General features: G+C 39.5%; 1 protein-coding gene across 8 annotated transcripts in view; it reads left to right on the top strand.

Moving 5' to 3' along the window:
• PLXNB2 (plexin B2) overlaps positions 1-20,201 on the top strand; it is a 255,716-nt gene that overhangs the window by 191,009 nt on the left and 44,506 nt on the right. For all 8 annotated transcript variants that reach the window (XM_082769643.1, XM_082769638.1, XM_082769645.1 and 5 more), the window contains 8 exons: positions 1,990-2,104; positions 2,823-2,925; positions 3,394-3,495; positions 8,202-8,294; positions 9,474-9,555; positions 13,807-13,979; positions 16,368-16,516; positions 19,676-19,784. In XM_082769643.1, the coding sequence (XP_082625769.1) occupies positions 1,990-2,104; positions 2,823-2,925; positions 3,394-3,495; positions 8,202-8,294; positions 9,474-9,555; positions 13,807-13,979; positions 16,368-16,516; positions 19,676-19,784 (926 nt within the window). The remainder of the gene's footprint in view (positions 1-1,989; positions 2,105-2,822; positions 2,926-3,393; positions 3,496-8,201; positions 8,295-9,473; positions 9,556-13,806; positions 13,980-16,367; positions 16,517-19,675; positions 19,785-20,201) is intronic.

Raw genomic sequence — 20,201 nt, forward strand, 5'->3', positions numbered from 1 at the left:
AGTGTTTGTATCGGGATAAGAGGTGCAGTGTCCCAAACAAGCAAAATCCAACTATTCTAATCTTAATCTAATCACTCCATGTTGTGAAGCCAGAAGAGCAGCATATGCACAAGTTTTCTTGTCTTAGTTTTGCTCATGTAGTTCAGTGGCTTGTTTCTGGTCCATGTCACAAGGTCATCCTTTCTGTCATAAAACCTTCTGCCACTTCTACTATGTGCCCTCCAGCTTCTGTAATAGTATGACTAGTGGAAAAATATGTGATCGTATAATTAAAGGCTGTATCATTGTTCTGAACCACTGATTATACACTTAAGGTCTGTTGCCAACCATAATTCTTGTGCTGTTTCCTAGATGGTGCTTTATTTGTGCCTTAAGTCCATATATCTTGATACATAAACACATGGGATAAAACCGGTGACACAGCCCAGATTATGTGGTCAAATTTAAACAGACAACGAAAGAAGTGTTCTTGCATCCTGTATAGTAGCAGTCCCTGTGGATAGCCTTCTTATATGTACCAAACCTTCCCTGAAGTGTCAGAGTGGTACTTGGAAGCACTTTTTAAGACAAGCTTTGATTGTCTTAAGCAGTTCAAAATCCAGTTTTAGTTGTGCAAAGAGCAATGATGTTAAAATCTCTCTTAAGTTTTAAAATAGCTGGGGTGTGTCAAGGTATCAGACTGTGCAAAGTGTTAAAACAGCACTCCTTTACTTAGGGCCAATTCACATTCCCTAAATATTTTGAAAAGTAAAACATCGAGAGACTAAGTTGATAAATATGACAGCTTGACATCTTCCAGCATAAAATGTAAGAGTAGAAACCTGTCGGGAATGGCATGAGAGTAACCAAGTCACCTAGAAATACTGCACCTTCCTGAGTTTGTCCCACAGGGATCCATCTGAAAGAATGTTCAAAAATAATATCAAGATGTTCAGAAGCTTGGCAGACACTTCAGCAGAAGGCAGACAGTTATTAACACAGGCAGTGGTTCCTGACAGCATGTGACAAAAAGTCCAGAGCTGACCACTTACTGCTAAAAAACCCTGTTGAGTTTAGAATAACCCAAGTTACTGGAGTCATGGTCAGTTCCAAAAGGAATGTGATATTTCTAGAGAAGAGGGATGCTTTTTTCCTGTCCCGTTTTGAGGAAATCCCCTGGCATTTCTACCAATCCAGAATATTTAACGGGACCCAGTGCAGGCAAAAGTGACTTCCAGTCATGCTGCTCATGGTCTTCAAGAACCTGTTAAAGGAAAGCAGAGTTTGAAGTTGCCCAATAGCTTGTGAAATAGCTTGTCACAAGGGCTTAATGATTTCTGCAAAAGGTATTTCAAACAGCTTCACTGAGGAAAGCACCAGTTTCTAAAGATAAATTTTCCACTCTCAGCTCAGTAATGATCCAGATAAGTACATTTGTGGGGAAATTGCGTATGGCAAACTGAAGATCACAAGTGACTGTGGTAACTTAGCATTGCAAGCATTGTTGGGCATTAACTGCAAGGACCACTTGTTTCAATTCACATGACAATGACAGTTTTAATCCACAAATGAAACAAGTAATTTTACATGAAGACATATTCATATCTAAGAGAATCTTTGACTGTTCTTGTGCCAGTTTTCATCTGTATTCAATTACCTTCTTACTCCATTTTCCTTATGTGTTTAGACTCTTTAATATTCTAGCATGATGATAGTGCTACTAACATTTCCATAAAGAAAAACTATTCTGTAATTTTGCTTCTTCCATTTATCCCATCTCTGCTCTTCTTCTGAAAACCATTTGCTGAAAAATTTTAGAGGTTAAAAAGACAAAGCAGGGCCCATAAATCTAAAGTATAACAGGTCATGAGATCCAGAGTGTCAACTGCGTAGTTAAATATTTACCTGTCTTATAAAATAATAAAAGTATTATTATTGTATCATTCTGCTCAAGAGCTAAAGAATTCAACAACCACTTAGATAACTTTTTTTCTTTCTCTTTTGTGATAGATCATGTTTCAGTTCCATTACAGTTAACCTTTAGAGAGAAAGAAATATTTTTTGCCTCACATACTTACCCTTTTTATGACTGTGAAGAAGCAATGAATCTCTATGAAAACCAGCCGTAAGTATTTCAGCTTCCTAACTGAGGTGTTTAGATTCTGTGGCATGGTGTTTCAGGTAACTGGCAGCCGAGTTACTGAATCATTTCATATTTAAGCCTTTTTCCAGTGTCTCAATTCATTTTTTCTCACACTTTAACGGATTTTAAAAATGGTTGAAGCTGGTAACGTAAGACACTTGGAATGTGAATATTCATGGTACATACAATTAAAGGCGAGTTCATTGGGTTTCCATCTTTGGTAGTATCTAAAGTATCTGCAGGTGAGCTCTGTGGACATCCATTTACTATGTGTTGCCACAAATGTTAGGTTGGAGCTTTGGGTTATGGTGCATTCAAATATGATGGTCAAAGCTGACTCTGCCCCCGTCATCTTCCCCACTTGAGATGTTACTGCCCCAGGACAAACAGCCAACTCAAACCCTGCATTATTCAACCTGACATATGAAGGTTGATCAAGATCACTTTGTTTCATCTTGGACCCAGTCTCAAAGTTTGTGAGAGGTGCCATGGTTTTCTGATCCTTGCTTATGTATGACAAAAAAGTAGCTTTGGGGGGTTCTCAAACTGTTCCTACTATTCGATTTTCGGCTTAATATAGCAAGGACTCTGTAGCAGATTGATCTACTCTCCATGAATAAAGATGGAATTTAATTTACTTTTTTTGTCAGTGGGGGAAGAAGCCTGACAGTTTGTCATGACTATCATGTTATATTTGTAGATGCTATTCCTGTGCAAGCAATAGATGGAATTGCCAGTGGGACTGGAAGAGACATATCTGTGAAGAGTCCTCTTCAACAGAGGATGTGATCAAACAAAATATGGTAATGTTTAAAAATAAAATTTATTAGGTTTTTATTAGAAAACTTCAATATTTTCTCTGCTTTATTTCTCATATCCGTTGGTTGAGTTGGGGATTTTTAAATGATTCTAAAGTTAACTCCAGAAGTGTGAGATTTTTTTAGTGACAGTGCGGGGGTGGGAATTTAAGGGTGTGATTGAGGAGGGGCAGTGAGATTGAATAACTCCTGAAAGGATATTTTTGTTCCTTTTACTATTTTGCTTCAATGGGAGGAACAGGATTTCAAGGCTGGGAAAGATAATCACCCACAGCTTTGACATATGCTGTAGTCATTTTTAGCATGTCTAATTTGAAAGGGTGTAATCAAATCTGTCACTGTATTTTAAGCATGAAGTTCTTTAGAACAATCATTCCATTGTCCGAAGGCCATCGGAGCTTGTTGTGATAAGACTTTTATTCTGAATAACGTGTAAAATGTTTATCTCCCCAGGAGGAAGAATGCCCACAGTTTCTAAACCCTAGCCCTCCAATAATACCTATGGAATACCAAACAACAGTGTATTTTGAGGGAAAACATCTAGATTATTATCTGGTAAGTAGATAAATTCAAAGCTAGCTGTCACTTGAATTCCACTTCTCCAGCCACACCCACTCTTAAGGCATTAGTTTCTGTGTTCCTGAGTGATTTTGCTCATAGTTCTTCTCAAAGAAGGAAAGGAGCTACACATTTAAGTTTGATATCAGATTGGTTACTGTGATAGGGTCTCTAAATGTGAAGTCATCACAAAGACAGATCAGAACTGGGCAAAATACTATAACTGCTAGGGGACTTTTGTTTTAAAGAATGTAAGGTGGACCTCCTCAAACACCTTAAAAATTATTCTTCAGCTATCAAAAGGAGAGGATATTTAGAAAGTCTGAACGTTAAATATCTCTTTCTACTCTTTCTATTTAAATACTTACTTTTTGATAATTCTTATATTAAGCACATAATTCAGTGTGCTTTCCAGTGCTCTTTCCACTTTTCCAGAAAAAAAAAAAATGCACTCAGAAATTACATGCTTTTAGTTTGTGTAAAATCACATTTTGTTCTTTTTTTTTTTTTTCTTTTTAAACCATCAAACCAAAAGATTAGGTGTTTTCCCAGTTGTAGCAAAGGTTTCTGTTTCTCGGTACCTGCTTCCAGAAGGTCACTTACAAGGCTTCTAACAAGTGAGAATTTGACTCCGAGTTTTTAATTGTTTTATCACCTGGACATTGCATAAATGTTAGTGTAGGTGATAAAAACAAAGCTTAAAAAAAACTTCTTTAGGTGATAGCTCCAGTATAGTTCTTGGTTTCTGTTGTTTGTTTCTGTGTTGTCTTCATGTAAATACGAATTAATGATAGATATGCTGGATTGTATTGATTGCTTAAGCCACCAGCTGTCTATCAATTGAACAAAGATTCATGTTTTTTGAAGTTTCTTTTTCCCTTGTCAAAGGGAAAGTCCCTTGAAGTATTTTAACTCTTAAAGGCTTTCTATCACCTCTTCTTCTATGACTGCCAAGAGAAATAAAAGGGTAAACAGGACGGGAGTGTTAACAACAATATAAGAAGCATGGTCAAAAAAGGCTAAAAAGAAACACATACATACTGCAGTCATATCAAAAGCATACTGTGCATGTGGTGCTAAACAAGCATATGTTCAAAAATAAATATTTTTGCTTGAAGACATATAAATATATGTTTAAAAAAAAATGGTGACTTTTATCAGTTTTCTGTGATGGCCAGGACTAGCAGGACATCTGGCTGGGTGAACGAGTCTGGTCTGACTTACACTGTGTGCAAGATGCAGCACAACACTTAGCTGCAGGATTTAAATCAAAAATGGAAGCTTATTATGGAGAATTCACTCCAGTTTCTCTGTCTTAGCATTGTGGAGAGCTGACAAACTGGTTTCTACACTAGAGGGAAAAGCTTTCCCTGCTCTCTTGATCTAAGAAGAGCACATTCTCTCTTGAGAACAAGCTCAGGGCAGATGCATTATCTAGATGTGCTGAATTTGCCTTTTAGAGGACTCTTTTTCTTAAAGAAGAAGAAAGAGCAGAAGGAACCCACAAAGCTAATCTCATTTGTCTAGTTTATCATTCTGTGAACAAGCACTTCAATCTTTCTGAACTACTAAAAGAGATAAAAGAGAAAGAAAATGCTTCTGTCCTTTTTTTCAGAGGTATCCATTACATATAACAAAGCCAGAGACATATTGAGGATTTGAATGCTTTGTCATAGGATAGCAATATTTAACAGTTTTCCTACCAACCAGACCAGTATGCGTTTATTTAACTGGAACCCAGGGAGGCTTACATGGAATTCAGGTGTCTGTAAGAAGTTAGATGGATGGCCCTAGGCTGGAAAGACACTGGAGAGAAATGAATGTCTAGTGATGTCAGAATAATTTTTCTTAGGTGAGAGCCAAGTGGAAATATCATCTCTATCATGGGAGCAGCCCCATATATCCTGGTACAGAGGTACATTTTTACAACAAAATAATAATGCCTTCAGTGCCAGGACTTGAACAGGCACACACAGTGTCTACAGCTGTATGCACAGACCTCTAAGGATATGTGAAAATAGACAAATTAAATAGTTGTAATTATACAGGCACTCGTTCTGATGTTATCAAACTATCTGAAGCAATAACTTCAATTACTGAAAGGACACTTGAGTAATGGGATAACCTACACCCAGTGTTCAATAAACCTCTCACGGAGGGCAGGGTGGCTCAGAAGAAGAGTATGGACAGATCTTTCACAGGGGTTGGCACACAGCCCGCATGCAAAATAGGATGTGGCTTCTCACGTGGATGATTTTGCCACAGGACATCGTGGGCATTATGATGTACGGAGGTAGCAGTTGTGCAGCCATGAGCACATTTAAGGTCTTTGTTGATTAGGACATTGGTATATATCAAGTTTCCTCCTATTGTACTTGCCTTTGTTGTTGCTTAGGAAAAGGTGATCAGTAAAAAATGAATGTTCTGTTGTTACTTTGAATTACTAGCTCTATTATCTTCGCTTAAGCTGTGCTTTGTTTAAAAGAGCATGCACAGCCTTCCTAACTGTGGGTAAGCACACTAGCCAGCATCATGCATGTGAGCTTCACTTGTAAATGAAGATTAGCCTTTAAAGTTTTGGCTTATCCCGGTGAGTAGGTTATGTGGATAGCTTCTGAAACTGCTATTGCAGAATTCAAGTTTAAAGAATAAGTTCACAATTTTTATATACACCTCTTAACTTGTGAACACTTATAGTACAATGAATAAATCTCGTTGTGAGAGCCTTTGCTGGAGGCAAATAGACTAAAAGAGGAGAAGCTGTTGACTGTTTTTCTGACCCTTCTTCCTCTAAAAGAATTTGACTAGGAAGCAGAAGTAAATCCAAACTGTCATTGTTCTCTTGAGAATAGCCACATCCAGAACAAGCAGCTGAGGGGCACTGAAGGAAAGTTTAATATTGATCGGTTGTATTGCGTGCAAGAGACATTCTCCAGCTAAGTCCTTGAAAGACTGGCACAGTAGAAGATACAGATATACCAGCATCAAGATCACCTTGATAGCTCTCGGAAGATTTTAGTTAGAAGTAACTTCCCATTTAGATTTGTCTTTGCCATGCATGTCATATGTATAACCTGCTTCTCAATGTTTGCTGCATGTCTCTTCTAGCACCCAGGCTGCTGGGTGCTGTGGCCTCCTGCTAGAGAGCCTAGCATTGCAGCTCTTGTCTGCCATTCACTCCAGTTGGCAGCCATCGCTCACACCGAAGGCCCGCTCTTCTTCCAACATGGTCTGCTAATGATAAGCATGTGGGAGAGCTTTACACTGCAGCAGCAGAATTTGAACACTTTTCAAAATATAAGATATATTGAAATGTAGAATAGGGAAAGTAAAGCAGTGTTCTTCAAAAAAGAGATTTGTAAGGTGCTTTAAAACTTGGATGGATACATTTTCTGTAAAACAGAAAATGCAGAAAGGGCTTTTGAGAGCACAGCAGCTCATTTTCTGTATGCAGCTTCTGAGGAGGAAGAAGTAAATTGTCTGTTTCCCTCTGTAAGATAAACCTCTGAGAGACTGGAGTCAAGTCCTTTTCCAGGTTAAGTGCATGCTTTTCCTCAGCCCCAAACCTTGGTGGGCTCTGGTGTCCAGAATGAAGGGACAATAAGAAAGGTTTACACTGAACTAATTAGATAAACCAGGTCTGTGAGTTACCAGCGATGTCAGCGTTAAAGAAGTAGCTACAAATAAACAGGATAAGATCTACTTCCCTCATACATGATGTTATACTTACTGACCCTCCGAGCAGGAAGGAGGAAGCAAGTTAACAAAAATACAAAAATTGTTTTTCTGTTTGCTCTGAGATTCTAGTGGTTTGGGTTGAAAGCAGGGCCTAGAAAGCTTTAAAGGTAAAGGTGGTCATGTAGCCCTGTGGACTCTGCTTTCTTCAGTCTTTACCAGCAATACTGTCTAATACTGTCCTTGTCACCTGTTTCTTCCTCTGTGTCTTCTAGCAAAACTATTTGGGCAGCTGTTCTGTGGGCCAGGATGGGAACAAACCCAGCACAGAAACAGTGTAATGGGTTTTGCTTTCTAGCTAGCTCGGGCCCTTGGTCGAGAAGAGGCATGCTGAGAGTTGTGCCAGTGCTGCTCAAGTTGCTATGTGCTACAGCCTAGGAGCAGGAATGAATGGATTTGGGACACAGGGAGAAGAGAGGGGAAGAAGGGTTGTAGGAGGCAGGAATACCCTTAAGCTGGTGCTGCCATCGAAGACTGTCTTGTGAAAACACAGCTGGAGTCTTGGTGAAGCAGGAAAAACAAAGCCAGCAAGGTCCGAGAGATGCTCATTCTTTTCTCCCATGTAATTCTTGCATTCCTGCTCTGCCCAGAATCCCCACAGAGAAAACCTTAAAGGGCAGAACTCACGCAGTTCTGCTAATGACACATCTGATGTGTGAAGCCATCCAGCTTTCACGTGTCTTGGCTTTTCCTTAGTGCTCCCTGAAAGCAAGTGCTAGATGTGTTCTTGCTTTATTCATGCTGCTTGGGTGCTTGCACCTTCAGGGAATGTTGGAGGGGTGCAGCAAAGCAGCAGATTGCACTGGCTGGATGTTTCACCAGCTTTGTTTTCAGGTGACAACTTTAACTGGTTAGCCTTCTCCATTTGATCTTATTACTTCCAGTGCTGAACAGCATATTGCCTGGTGATGTTTTATTGCACTTGATAATGCTGTAAAAATTCTAAGCTGAACTCCTCTCTTCCACAGGATAAAAAATTTGTGGTTGGAAACAGACAATTTGAATTCAAAACTCCTGTTGTTGAATCAGCAGATGGAAATTTTTCGTTCATGACAAAAGAGGTAAATGCAAAAATATGGTCCACTTACCAAATATATTCTGTTCTTATAGTCCTGTTCCAGTATACACCTGTGTCTGGAAATATGTTGTACTGGTTTCACTCAGAGAAGAAAGTCATCTCTGGTGGAGGTTCTCCATTAGTGGTAGTAGTCAAAGGCAGGAGCTTTGGCTCAGTTTTCCTAATGTCTCTTCTTAAGGCTCTGGATCTTTATCCTACTTTTTATCTATGCAATCCATGGATTTGTTGAACTGTCCCTGGATGAATATGGGATCATCATTCCTTTATTCTCCACTTCTTATGCAATCTGGTGAAATCATTGTGGGTGAAAGATGAGCATTTCAGAGTTCTCCCTCTCTACACGCCAATTAATTATCTTTCCCATTGCTTATTTTTTACATCTGTAAAAATGGGAATGGTAACAGTATGTTTTTTGGCTACTTACTAGTTGTGTATCTTTCTCTCTGGTTTCTTTCTTTACAGAGAAAGGAAAAAGTATTCAAAAAAAAAGTCTACCATGTTCAAAGTTAAACTCACAAATGTTATGCTGACTTTAATCTTTATGTCGTATCAGCTTGCTAAGACAGTGGTTTTGAGAACTAATTAACATTTATGCAGCATTTGAGTCTAGCACAAATAATTTCCTTTATAAAGCCAGTATATTTTCCTTTGCCGTTTTTCTTTCCCACCTGTTGTTATTGCTGCTGTCTTTCAACCTGAGCAGAAGCCCATGTCTTGGAGCAAGTAAACCTTTGGCTGTAATAAGGGGGCTGCACTGCAAAAGATGCAAGAGATTTCCCCTCTGTGTGGTGTGAGCCTGCCACGGCCACAGAAATAATGGGGCCAGATGGTGTGGGAAGGGAGAACTCAGCAGGGTCAGCAGCTATTTACTGACACTGAACAGTACCCTAGCTGCTTGGATACTTATAACCAAACGTAAATTAAATTAATGAAAAATAGGTATTCAGATATTGCTCTCCTGTGGTACTTGAAAATTCTGATTGTGAAGGATTAGATTCATTAAAACATTTTTTTTTCTATAAATACATTTGGCCAAGGTGAAAAAAGAACATATGGTCTTGGATAGTTTTTGAAATCTTCACTGCTTTGATTACAGAGTATCACGGAAGATAAGAAATACACCTTGCAAAATTAATATCTCCATTCTGTTGTCTTTTTTCAGTTCTCCTATAGTGCAAATGAAACTGTACAACTTAATTTATCCATAACAACAAGCAAAGTCAAGATTGACAGCAAACTGATGGGTAAGTACAAAATACGGAAGTAAAGAGAGCTTAATTACAGTAAACAGAAATCTATTTATAATTTTGGAGCCATGGATAAGAATGTTACCTTTCTAGGTTTTGCTGGTTTTGTTGAAACAATCAAAGCTGACAGATCAAAAGTTATCAATACTAAACTCACACCAGTGTTTTATGTACTTAAGGCTGTTTTCAAGATGTTGCCAGTATTTTCTCTGAAAGGCAATATTAATAGCAAATCTTCACAGTTCAAACATACTTCAGCAGTTAGTTTTTTAAATGGTCATTTTCCTCCCACACTCTCTAAAATGAACTTGCTCCCTCTGATAGCAGAAAAGTGATTTTTCTTACTGCCACTCGTCTGGACTTCACCTCAAGTCTGCACTTTCAGCTGTCTCAGCTCCTAAGTGGCAGCTTTGGCAGTCTTTGTTTCTGCTGGCAGTCAGCAATACACTGTGTGCTTCCATCTCATTACTTTATTCATTTATTTCTATGGCAACAAAAAGTATATTTAGTATATAGCACAAATAAAGTCTTGGACTCTGATATAGATCGCTTATTTATTTATTTTTGCTTCTTTCAACCTACAACGATGAAGCAGTTATGTCTGTGGGTCTAGTCCAGTGCTGAGCTGAGAAAGCTCCATTAAAATCAGTGGAGTAGTTCTGGGAACTGGGACCTGCCCGGCACCTCTTTGGACTGATGTTTAAGGCACAATCTTGGAAAAACAGCAAAGCAACACACTTACTACTTGTGTGATGAGTCAACATCAGAAAAACTAATACTGCCCCAATGTAAATCCCCCTACAGATTAAATCTTCAGACTGTATTTTTCCATCTGTACAATACTTAAATTGATCCCATGTCACATTGGCAGCACAGAAGTACGTTTTCAGAAGATTTTCCCTATGGCTTTTTTTGCAGTGATGGAAACACTTAAAAGAGGACCTGGCATGCATGTTATGGGGAGGTCATATTGTAGGCTCACAGTGTCTTCATTTCCATTTTAAAAGCTGTGGTGTTTAAAATTACAAAATTTTGACCAAATGTTCCCACCATCTTTTTCCCAGTCTGGGGGAAAAATACAAAAAAAGTAGTAGCTAAATTATTAAAGAAAGGTTATCATTTGAATCAAAACATAGAACCCTTGCAAGAGTTGAAAAATTATCAACAAATGTCTCATCTCTTTTTATTATAAAAGACTTTTTTAAATCTAAATTCTCTCCTGCTTTAAAATTTTCTTGCCATACGAAATCCAGTGCATAGTGTTTTTTATGCATCTTGAAAAGAATTGTCTTTGGGTATATGGTTGCTGCTCAGAAGCACCTTTGAACTTGCCAGTCAAAGAACCCATTCTTTCTATGACACTTAGCGAATACTAAGTTACGACAGTGCTTTTACATCTTGAGCCATCAGGGGTGCTGAACGGTATGACATCCAATGTATCCCTTTTATCCTTTGTCCTTTTTATCAATGATTTCACAGCTGGCGTCTCAAGGTGATGGATAAGAGTCTGAATCTAATGAGTGGCTTGCTGCTGGTACATTTAATGAGCTGATCAGTGAACAAGGGGAGTGTTTAATTCTTTAAGTCTGTAGCTTTCTCTGCAATGGGATGTGAGGGACACCGAGATGTGGCAACGCTAGCATTGTTTATGGAGGGATGGGATGAAAATCCCTCTCCGGCCAATGAAGTACAACAAAGCAATGCAGTAGGCATGCTCCTGTGCTTTGCTAGGTGGTCATGTGGCCGTGTGGGTGGGCAATGCAGGCTTTAGGAAGGCAAAGGGAAGAAGGAAGGTTTTGTTTAACCATATTGCCTGTCCAGGTTGCTGTGCAGTAGCAGTCTTTCTGAGTGCTGGATTAAGGAAGCAAACTGGTGCATGGGCATGAGGAAACTCTTCCTTGCTGCAGCCTGTGCCGTCTCTCCTGTCAATACAACCAAACTGATGTACCTAGGCTGTCTCACACTTTTCCCCATCACCACATTCATATCCAATACCCAGAGTGAAGAGTTAACTCACAAACTATTGGCTTATGTTTGTTAACTCGGTGACTTCCATGCTGATGCACTCAGTATATGGAGCAAATGATGCTACTCCTACTTTGTGCTCATCGATTCCTTGTAAATTTAAGAGAGGAACTGAACCAAATGCATGTTTTTTCTTATTGATTTATTGATACTAACGCCAAAGTCTCTCAGCTTTGCGTGCACCTCCAATGATAGCTTGTCTGAATGTGTCCTGGCAAAGCTGCTTGATAGCAAATGGATATGCTGACTAGATGTAAGAAGAGTTAAAAGCAGTCTTCACTGTTGCATTAATTCTTCAGTGTAAGGGAGGGAATAAAATCATGCTATTCTACAAAAGGCTGTAACTGTGAAACTGAATGCAAGGTTTTTAAATATGCAGCATTTAGAGAAAAACTGCCCTTATGGGGTTGTATGCTCTCATGCAAAAGGCAGAAAGACTGTAGTGAAATTTTGGGCATCTGTAATAATTGTTCAGAGCTAGCAGGGGAATAAGGGCACTGCTGGAAAATAATGGAAAACCAGCATTACCTTTTTACTTTTTCATTTCAGTAGGAATTTGACATGGCAGCCTCTTAGAATTAGATTTTAAAAGCTGCTTCTGCTGCTATTATCTAGGATATCACGTGCATTGAAATGTTAGGGGCTGGAGGGTGGTTTTGCTGGTGTCCTTCCTAGAGTCCTACTCCTCTGAGAATAAAAGCTTTCTTTAAATAGACATTTTTTTTCTGGCCTTTACCACATGCAATCTCAAAGGGATTACCCTGGTCTCTTACCCACCTCTGGTCACCTCCGTTTTTGTCGGTTTTCTTACTGCATCTGTAAGGATGAACCTCCTTGGGGAAAAAACAATGTCACTAAGGGTACCGTTTCTTGAGGCTTAATGAGCTAAAACAGTTAATGGCCGCTGGAAAGGGGAGATGTTGATTCTCTGTCGTGTACTCCCCACTCCCATCTGTGAGCACATTTAACACTTGAAAGAGCACAGGAGGAAACCTGGATAGTTTTCTGCTCTTCTGGTAAGTTAAGCTGATTTACAAAAACACTCAACAAGTGCCAGAGCCTTGGTGACAGAGGGGGAGGCTGCATGGCCAGAAAAACAGGGCAGCCAAAAGGCACGGAGAAGCAGCATAAAAGGAGGGAGCAAGAAGCTCCCCTTTCTTTGATACCCAGCTCACCTACCCAGGGAAGTACAGCACTCACGTGCTGAATAATCTGTGCCACATGCACGTTTCCCCACAGAAATGTGTGACATCTTTTCAGTCTGTTTCTTCTGGGCTAGCTCTCAAGTGCATCTCCAAATGTTTTCTTGCAAGGGCAGGCTTTCCTTATGGTGCTGAACCACCAGCTATGTCTGAAGGCTTTGCATCCATTTGGCAAAATTAATTCTGTTCAGTGACTGTGCATCATACTGGAGATTGACAGGGGCCAAAATAAGCTTAGCGTCTGGGACAGCTGGTGCTTGGTTCACCAGTAGGAGAGGTGTGACTGTCAGACCTGATCTCTTGGTTTTGAATTCCTATTTGGGGATTAAACCCCACTGTAGAAGGAATAAGGCGTACATCAGGGTGGCAACCCCAGGCAAAGGGGAAATTGAAAGTGAGGAAATGGAGAAGAAAGGAGAAACAAAGAGGTATTAGGTTGGACAAAGGATAACACTTCATGAAACGTTGACTTTATATTCAGTTCAGGTTTTAGTGATGAGTTTGGAAAGGCCCAAATGTCCTGTAAACAGCCCACAAAGGCAGCTCTCTTCTTTTAAATACACGATTGGCAAGGGTCCCACACCAGCTGATGTCTGTCCCCAGCAACATCCCCAGGGACTTTGCAGCTTTCTATGTCTGGCTCCTGGTGCACCAGAAGGACCTGCTCATTGGAGCTGGTCTTCAAAGAGTCACATAGCCAGGTTCCCTGAGGATAGTCAAAGAAAGGACTTTGGGCTCCAGTGTTCTGACAAAGTCCGAGTGACAAAACTGCTTTTGGGTTCTACTTGGCAGCTTATTTGTACTCTGCACGTGGATGGTGTTGAGAGTTTTCTGCCCAGCAAAAAAACAAGGTTTTCTCCCAGCAGCATTCAGGGGTTCAGTACATAGGGTGTATGTTCTTCACAGGACCAAGCTGAGCAATGGGTGTCTTTGTACATAGGATTAGTTTTCCTTCGATAATACTCTAAACATCCTTGAAACAGAGGGAAATGTCTAAGTGCATTCTCCGTTCCTCTTTCAGTGACCCTGTACAACTGCTCTTATGGGCGAAGTGACTGCAGTCTGTGCCTCGCAGCCCATCAAGACTACAAGTGTGTCTGGTGTGAAGAAGATGGCAAGCCGAGCAAGTGTGTGTATGACAAGTTCTGTCATTCTCGTCCCGCTGTCACATGTCCTCCTCCGGAAATCACTCGCGTAAGATAGCTTTTGTTCTTCTCCCACCCAGAGCATTATTTTTTTACCAGAAAGCATCCAAACAAGCTCATACTGAAAGGCATTTTTTTTCTTTTTTTTTTTTTTTTCCTGGGGTGTTAAGTAAGCCTCTGAAATAGCTGTATGGAAATAATGCCAGTAGTGATGTGTATGAGAGATTTAGAAAGAGTCACAATAAAAGAGACTGAATGGAGTCTTTGAGACTCACTGTTTTTTAAGCCATGGCCTCACTGTGCTATAAGCCAGGCTAGCAGCATACCCTTAAACATGGCACTTGAAGCTTGGGAATAAGCATGGGCTTTTCTTCTCTTCCAGTCTGTTCTACCTGAAATAAGTCTATAAAAGAGGATCACCATGCACTCAACTGCAAACACTTAGCAGGCTCACGAACAGGCCTCAAACTAGACTTTATAAATAGCATTTAATAAGAGAGCTGCTTCTTTCTGCACCACGATTTGCTTTCCGGGTGTCAGTGATACTGCCCAGTCCCAACCGGGATGCAGCCCAAGGTTGTATAAGTTGGGTGTGAGAAGTCAGAGGGGCCAAATACACAGATTTTACTGTGTACTGGGCAGTGGGTCTGCGGTGTGAGCATCCCCCTGGGGTGAAGGAAGAGCCTTGTTCCACCCTGGTGGACCAGCAGCCAAAGCAAGAAGTGATAAACTCTCATCTGCTTTCAGCGGCTGCCTTTTGGCAACAAACCAAATGCTGTTTTTCTGGGCATAACATCCTAGAAAACAGTCTAGATATGTACTTCCACTGATCCCATCTAAATTACTGAGACAGGGGCATCAGTACGTCGAAACCCACACACACCATTTGATAAGGACATATCCCCAGCTATCACAAAATGCAGTAGTGATATGACAGAGGCCGAGAGTCATAACGGGGATATTTCACTCCAATCAGATCGTTAACAGTTTAAGTCTGAAACCTGTGCCTCATGCTGGCAGAGACACGATGAATCTCTCCTGAGGCTATGAAGCTAGAAGTACAGTGTGGGTACAGCCAGAATGGCAGCACGATGGGTGAAATTGGCTGTGACGCTATTTTGGGGAAGAAAAGGCTGGTAAACATTTGAAGTCTGCCAAGGAAGGTAGATTTCCTGAAATCTTGACAGAAAGTGTAGAGAAGAATTCTTATATAATGCCCTTATCAAGATGATGTGAGTGGGAAGGAAAAGAAAAACAAAGGAATCTAAGAGTGATACTGTTTGTACATGATTAAAGGTTAAATACTAACAATGTTGTGATATATTAGTTTTTTCAAGCTTTTGTTAGGTTCAAATTTGAACAAAATATTTGGAAACAGCTACAGACACTGCTGAGTCATTTTTCAGCTACTTTATTTATGCACCGAGCGCAAAGAGATGGCCACGGGCAAAGGATCCAGTTTTAGTAATTTAGTAATTTAGAAACAGTGGGAAAATCGAACAAGTGATTCTGGAGCTGAACTGGTCAGCAGGCAGCAGCAACAGTCCTGTGCCTGTGCTCAGACTTGCTTAGGAGTTAGATCTAAGAAACTCAGCAGACACTAACATCCAGACTTTCAGAAGATGAATTTGTTTGGCTTCCAGTTGCTCAATCTGGGACTGCGCAGCCTCCCTCTTCCAGGTAATAAGTTTACAGCTCTCCAAAGCTGAGCACCTGAAAAGGTCTCAGTGGAAGTGCTCCATACATTAAACAGCAAATCAGGTTAATATCCCCCAAAAATATTTAGAATTATTTAGAATAACAGAGTATTTGAATTTAAAAATCATATTTTAACCTCAGAAGTCCTTTTCAGGTACTTCAAGGATTTTTTCAGTCCTCGTTTTATTCGCAAAGTACCCATGTATTGCAGCACCCTACCAGCTGATGCAGTAAGGAAGACAAGGGGACTAAAGAAATTTTTGAAGAAGTTGTTTGGGGCATCGCTTTGTGTTTATAATGTGCACTGTTTGGTTGTGAACCTAAAAGGAGAAAAACATGTCAAAAACAACCAAAAAAAAAAAAAAGGCTGGAAAAGTTCAGTGGGATGGTTATGAGGGAAGCTCGTTCAATTTGCTTGTGAAAATCCCAGTGCTTTTGTGGAGGAAGCAAACATAAAATAGAATAAACATTGGGCAGGAATTTTGTACCTTATAGTCTGCCACAGCAGACATGAAATCTGCAGCTGATGAATACTGGCTATGGGCTCACAAATGAATAATTAGCATTAAAAAGTTAGGGTACATAGCAAGTTTTTATGCAGGTCCTACAGGAAACATCTTTTTCCTTTTAAATGCTGGTAAGTCTAAGTAGCTTTAAATAATATGGAAGAGCAACATGGTCACTGCAATATTTAATTTTGATTTTTTTTTTTTTTTTACTTTCCCTCATGCAAACACAGATTGAGCCAAAAACTGGACCACTAAGTGGTGGAATTCTTTTGACCATAATGGGATCTAATTTGGGAATAAAAGCAGAAGATGTAAACAATATAACGGTGGCAGACAAGGAATGTATTTTCAAAGAGGAGTTCTACTCTGTTTCCACAAGGTAATCACTGGACATTTTTCATAAGATTTTAGACACCCCCCAGAAAGAAAACTCTATGCATCTTCAGGAGAATAAGACATTCCTGTGGTAATAAGAAATTATCAAGAGGAGAAAAAGCTAGTGCAGTATATGTGCAATATTTCATACTAAGATGTCCAAGTTTTTATTTAAAATTGTTATAGATTCTTATACAGCAACAAATTTATGATAGCATGCTACCCTCTTGCTTCTGATTGATTGACTTTTTTTTGTTTGAAAACCTTTCATAAACCATTACTGCAGATGTCTGAAAACTATTTATGAGTTTTTAAATTAAAGGCATTGTAGGTGTGCATCTAGCCATTAAAATCTTTGCTAAATCTCAACCACAGTGCAGCCAAGCATACAAGATTTATGGGAAAGTAGGCAAAGCAAGAGGAAGCTTAATTCTTTTTGTTACAGTCCAGCCACAAAGTTTCTTTCCTGGGGGTAGGGAGGGAGCCCTGGGTTTTGGTTTAGCTTTAAATGACTAAGTTTCATCGCAGAGCCAACAAGCCCATGGATGTTGAGTTGCCTAAGCAGGTTGGTAGCTGTTTTGTGGATTACTTGTCACACTCTTAAGCAGTGCCAAAAGTAAAAACAAGGAGCCTAAATTCTTCTAGGTGTCTAGGTGTTTACCACAGATTATATCAAGCATCTAATTTCAAGAGGGAATTACCCTTTTGATACTTGCTGATAAAAAGCATAGCATAAAGGTTCAGTAGTAATGTTAATAGTAATGATGTATTTTAAGCAGTGTGATTTTTCTTCCATTCACTTTTGATATTTAAAACTGAAATTGAAACCTTAGCTTTCTCTCCCTTTGGTTATTTTAAAGTTTAGCACAGCAACTCTTTGCTATTTCTGTGGCTTGTTCTGAAAGAGATTTTAGAGATGCCTAAGTGGTTTTGTTTTACCTTTTGAAGAAGCTTTGGTTTTAGTCAGTTTGTAGATCGTGCATTTAGCAGCTTCTTGGGCCCCTGGGACCTAGAAGTATATATACAGTTGTGTATCTCCTGCTACTTCCCAAATCTATCACCATCACTCCCTTTTCACAAGCATCACTACCCAGAAAATTCCCAACTCCCTTTTAGCCCTCTTTCCCCATTCCCTATTTTCAGTGTTGCAAAAGCTGCATTGAATCCCAGTGTAGCCTTGCAAGAATTTCCCCAGCCTCTTGTTGTTTTTTTTTTTCTAAAGCTTTTTGGTATTTTTAAATACATGGAAAGGAGCCAGAACTGAGATGACTGGCTCCTTGTATCATAGCAACATTACTGGTTTCCTAAGCTCTGCCAGTGTGGTAATGGGTGAGAACAAATGCAACTTGCATAATGTAATTTACCAACAAATTAGGGGGTTTTGAAGGATGTTCTCCATTAGGGAAGCCCTGAAAAAGAAGTGATTCAGAATCTTTAAATGGATATCTATAATTTTGCATCTTTATCTTCTCCTACATTCTTTTGTTTTATTATTACCTTTTTTATTTAATTAGAAAAAAAATAAAATAAAATAAAATAAAATAAAATAAAATAAAATAAAATAAAATAAAATAAAATAAAATAAAATAAAATAAAATAAAATAAAATAAAATAAAATAAAATAAAAAGAAGAAAAAGAAGAAGAAACACCTAGTGTTGCTGCCCTGTCTTTCCTGCAGTAAAAAGCCAATCATTTTTAGGAGATGTTTCTCCATGAGTGGAAGGGCAGCAAGCTTTATGGCATTGAAGGCTGCTCACTGGCTCTGCTGTGATTTCACTGTCAGCCTTACAGAAGTTGCGTCCTCATCCATTGTAGTTTTCCACTTGTAACGTGGGGGAAGGGAGGTAGTGCCAGTGCCAGGGAGGGGAGGGAGGGAGCTTTTCTCAATTAAAATCCTGCAAACCACGCTGCCGCGCTCCCCCACACACACCCCAACCCTGGCCCCCGACCGCTTTCCCTAGCTTGACATATGGTAGAAATTCCTCCAAAGGCACTGTTTCCTGTTTCTGCCTGACAAGAAGATACAACTTCCAAGAATACAGTAGAGATGATGAGGAACAGACTCAGGCGGCCGTACACATGCTAGGACATGCAAGAATTCAGAGAATTTGCCAGTACCCAGGCAGAAAATTCTGGAGTGATCTGCGAGGGGACTTGACAATCCTTTTATTATAAGTCCCAGTTTAAGTACATTATACTCTGTAATTTGGGCTTGAGTTGTTTTTTTTTTTCTTGGGTTTTTTTTGTTGTTGTTGTTGTTGTTTTTTTTTCTTGTTTTTTTTTTTTTTTTGTAAGCAGTTGTGCATTGGTTACAGAAGAGCAATAATCCAAGGAGAGAAAGAATGAAGAAAACAAACGGTGATTCCTAGGGTGTGTCCTGCAGGAAACTGCCTGCACAGGCTGCAGATGTTATGTGCATCCTTAGCCGACTGTATTAGCAGCTCGCCGTTAAGCATTTGTCCCACTTTTCAAGTGTGTCGAATCCTTGTTGCATTTGCATGCTTATATTCTGCAGGTTACCTGTTGGAAACGTAAATTCAGACCTTGCAGCTAGCCCTCAGTGGTAGTGGGGGTTAATGCGGGATGTTTTCTCCTCCACTGTTCCTTGACCTCTGATTTTGTGTGGGTTATCTGAGGATTAATTTTCAGAGAACAGTAATTCTGAAGGGATTTTGATCGTAGGTGTGAAAATGCAGTAGCTTAAAGCTGGGAGATAGCAGGATGCGCAACAAAAGTATTAGCAGCTGAAATACACAAAGGTATAAGATAGCTGATTGATTCCTGCATCAAAGTAGGGGAGGAAAGGATTCTTTGTTTTTTTTTGTTTGTTTTTTTTGACACATCCAGGTACAGTGAAAACCTTGTGTAGGTTTGGGTAGCTTCCTCTATGATTTCTGGACTGAATTTGAGTCTTCTGCTAAGAAGTCTGCTAGGTAGCTGCTGTACACGTTGCTCAGGTTTGACTTTTACTCCATGTAGATACAAGATTAAAATATTCTTGCGTGGTTTCGGTGGGAATCTGAGCCAGAATTCATGTAGCTTGTATAGGATAAAGCAACGTTTGTGCTTTGGCTGATAGTATGCATGGTAGCTAACATACCTTGGATTTGTATTGCAGCTGCTAGTGCTAACAGATAAACTTGCATTGCTATTTCCCGCTAGGATTGTGTGTCAAGTCGGAAGAATGGATGAACCTACACAAGGTCAAATTGAAGTTAACATCAATGGAAAATTAGGTATATCACCAAGCGAAGTGCAGTTTACATACCAGGTAAGTGCATTTTTTTGCGTTGACCCGTTTTGTACATTGCGCATGACTTAAATTCAAAGTTTACAAGTTACAAACACAAGCACAGCCACTTGTGTTTGCCTTACAAACTTTGTTTAATCAATAACACTGTAGTTTAAGCATGTTAGAAAACACTTAAGTTGAAAAGATGTGGTAGAAAAGAAATGTTAATCAACTTACTCAGCAGTGACACAATATCTCGTAAGTGTCACTACTGAATAAAAACAAGTCAGCACTAGAAAAAATTAGATTTTCTTTAGACACAGTTATTGCAGTGTTTTAATCACTGTGCTTAGACTAGCCAGTGCTCTTAATTGCAAGAATTAATGCACAGCAGCTGAAGAATGAGTAATGAAGGTGCATTATTTTTTTTTAATAATTTATTTCATTCAAAAAGAT

Source organism: Aythya marila (assembly GCF_965140915.1).
Source record: "Aythya marila genome assembly, chromosome: 1".
Taxonomy (NCBI): Eukaryota; Metazoa; Chordata; class Aves; order Anseriformes; family Anatidae; genus Aythya; species Aythya marila.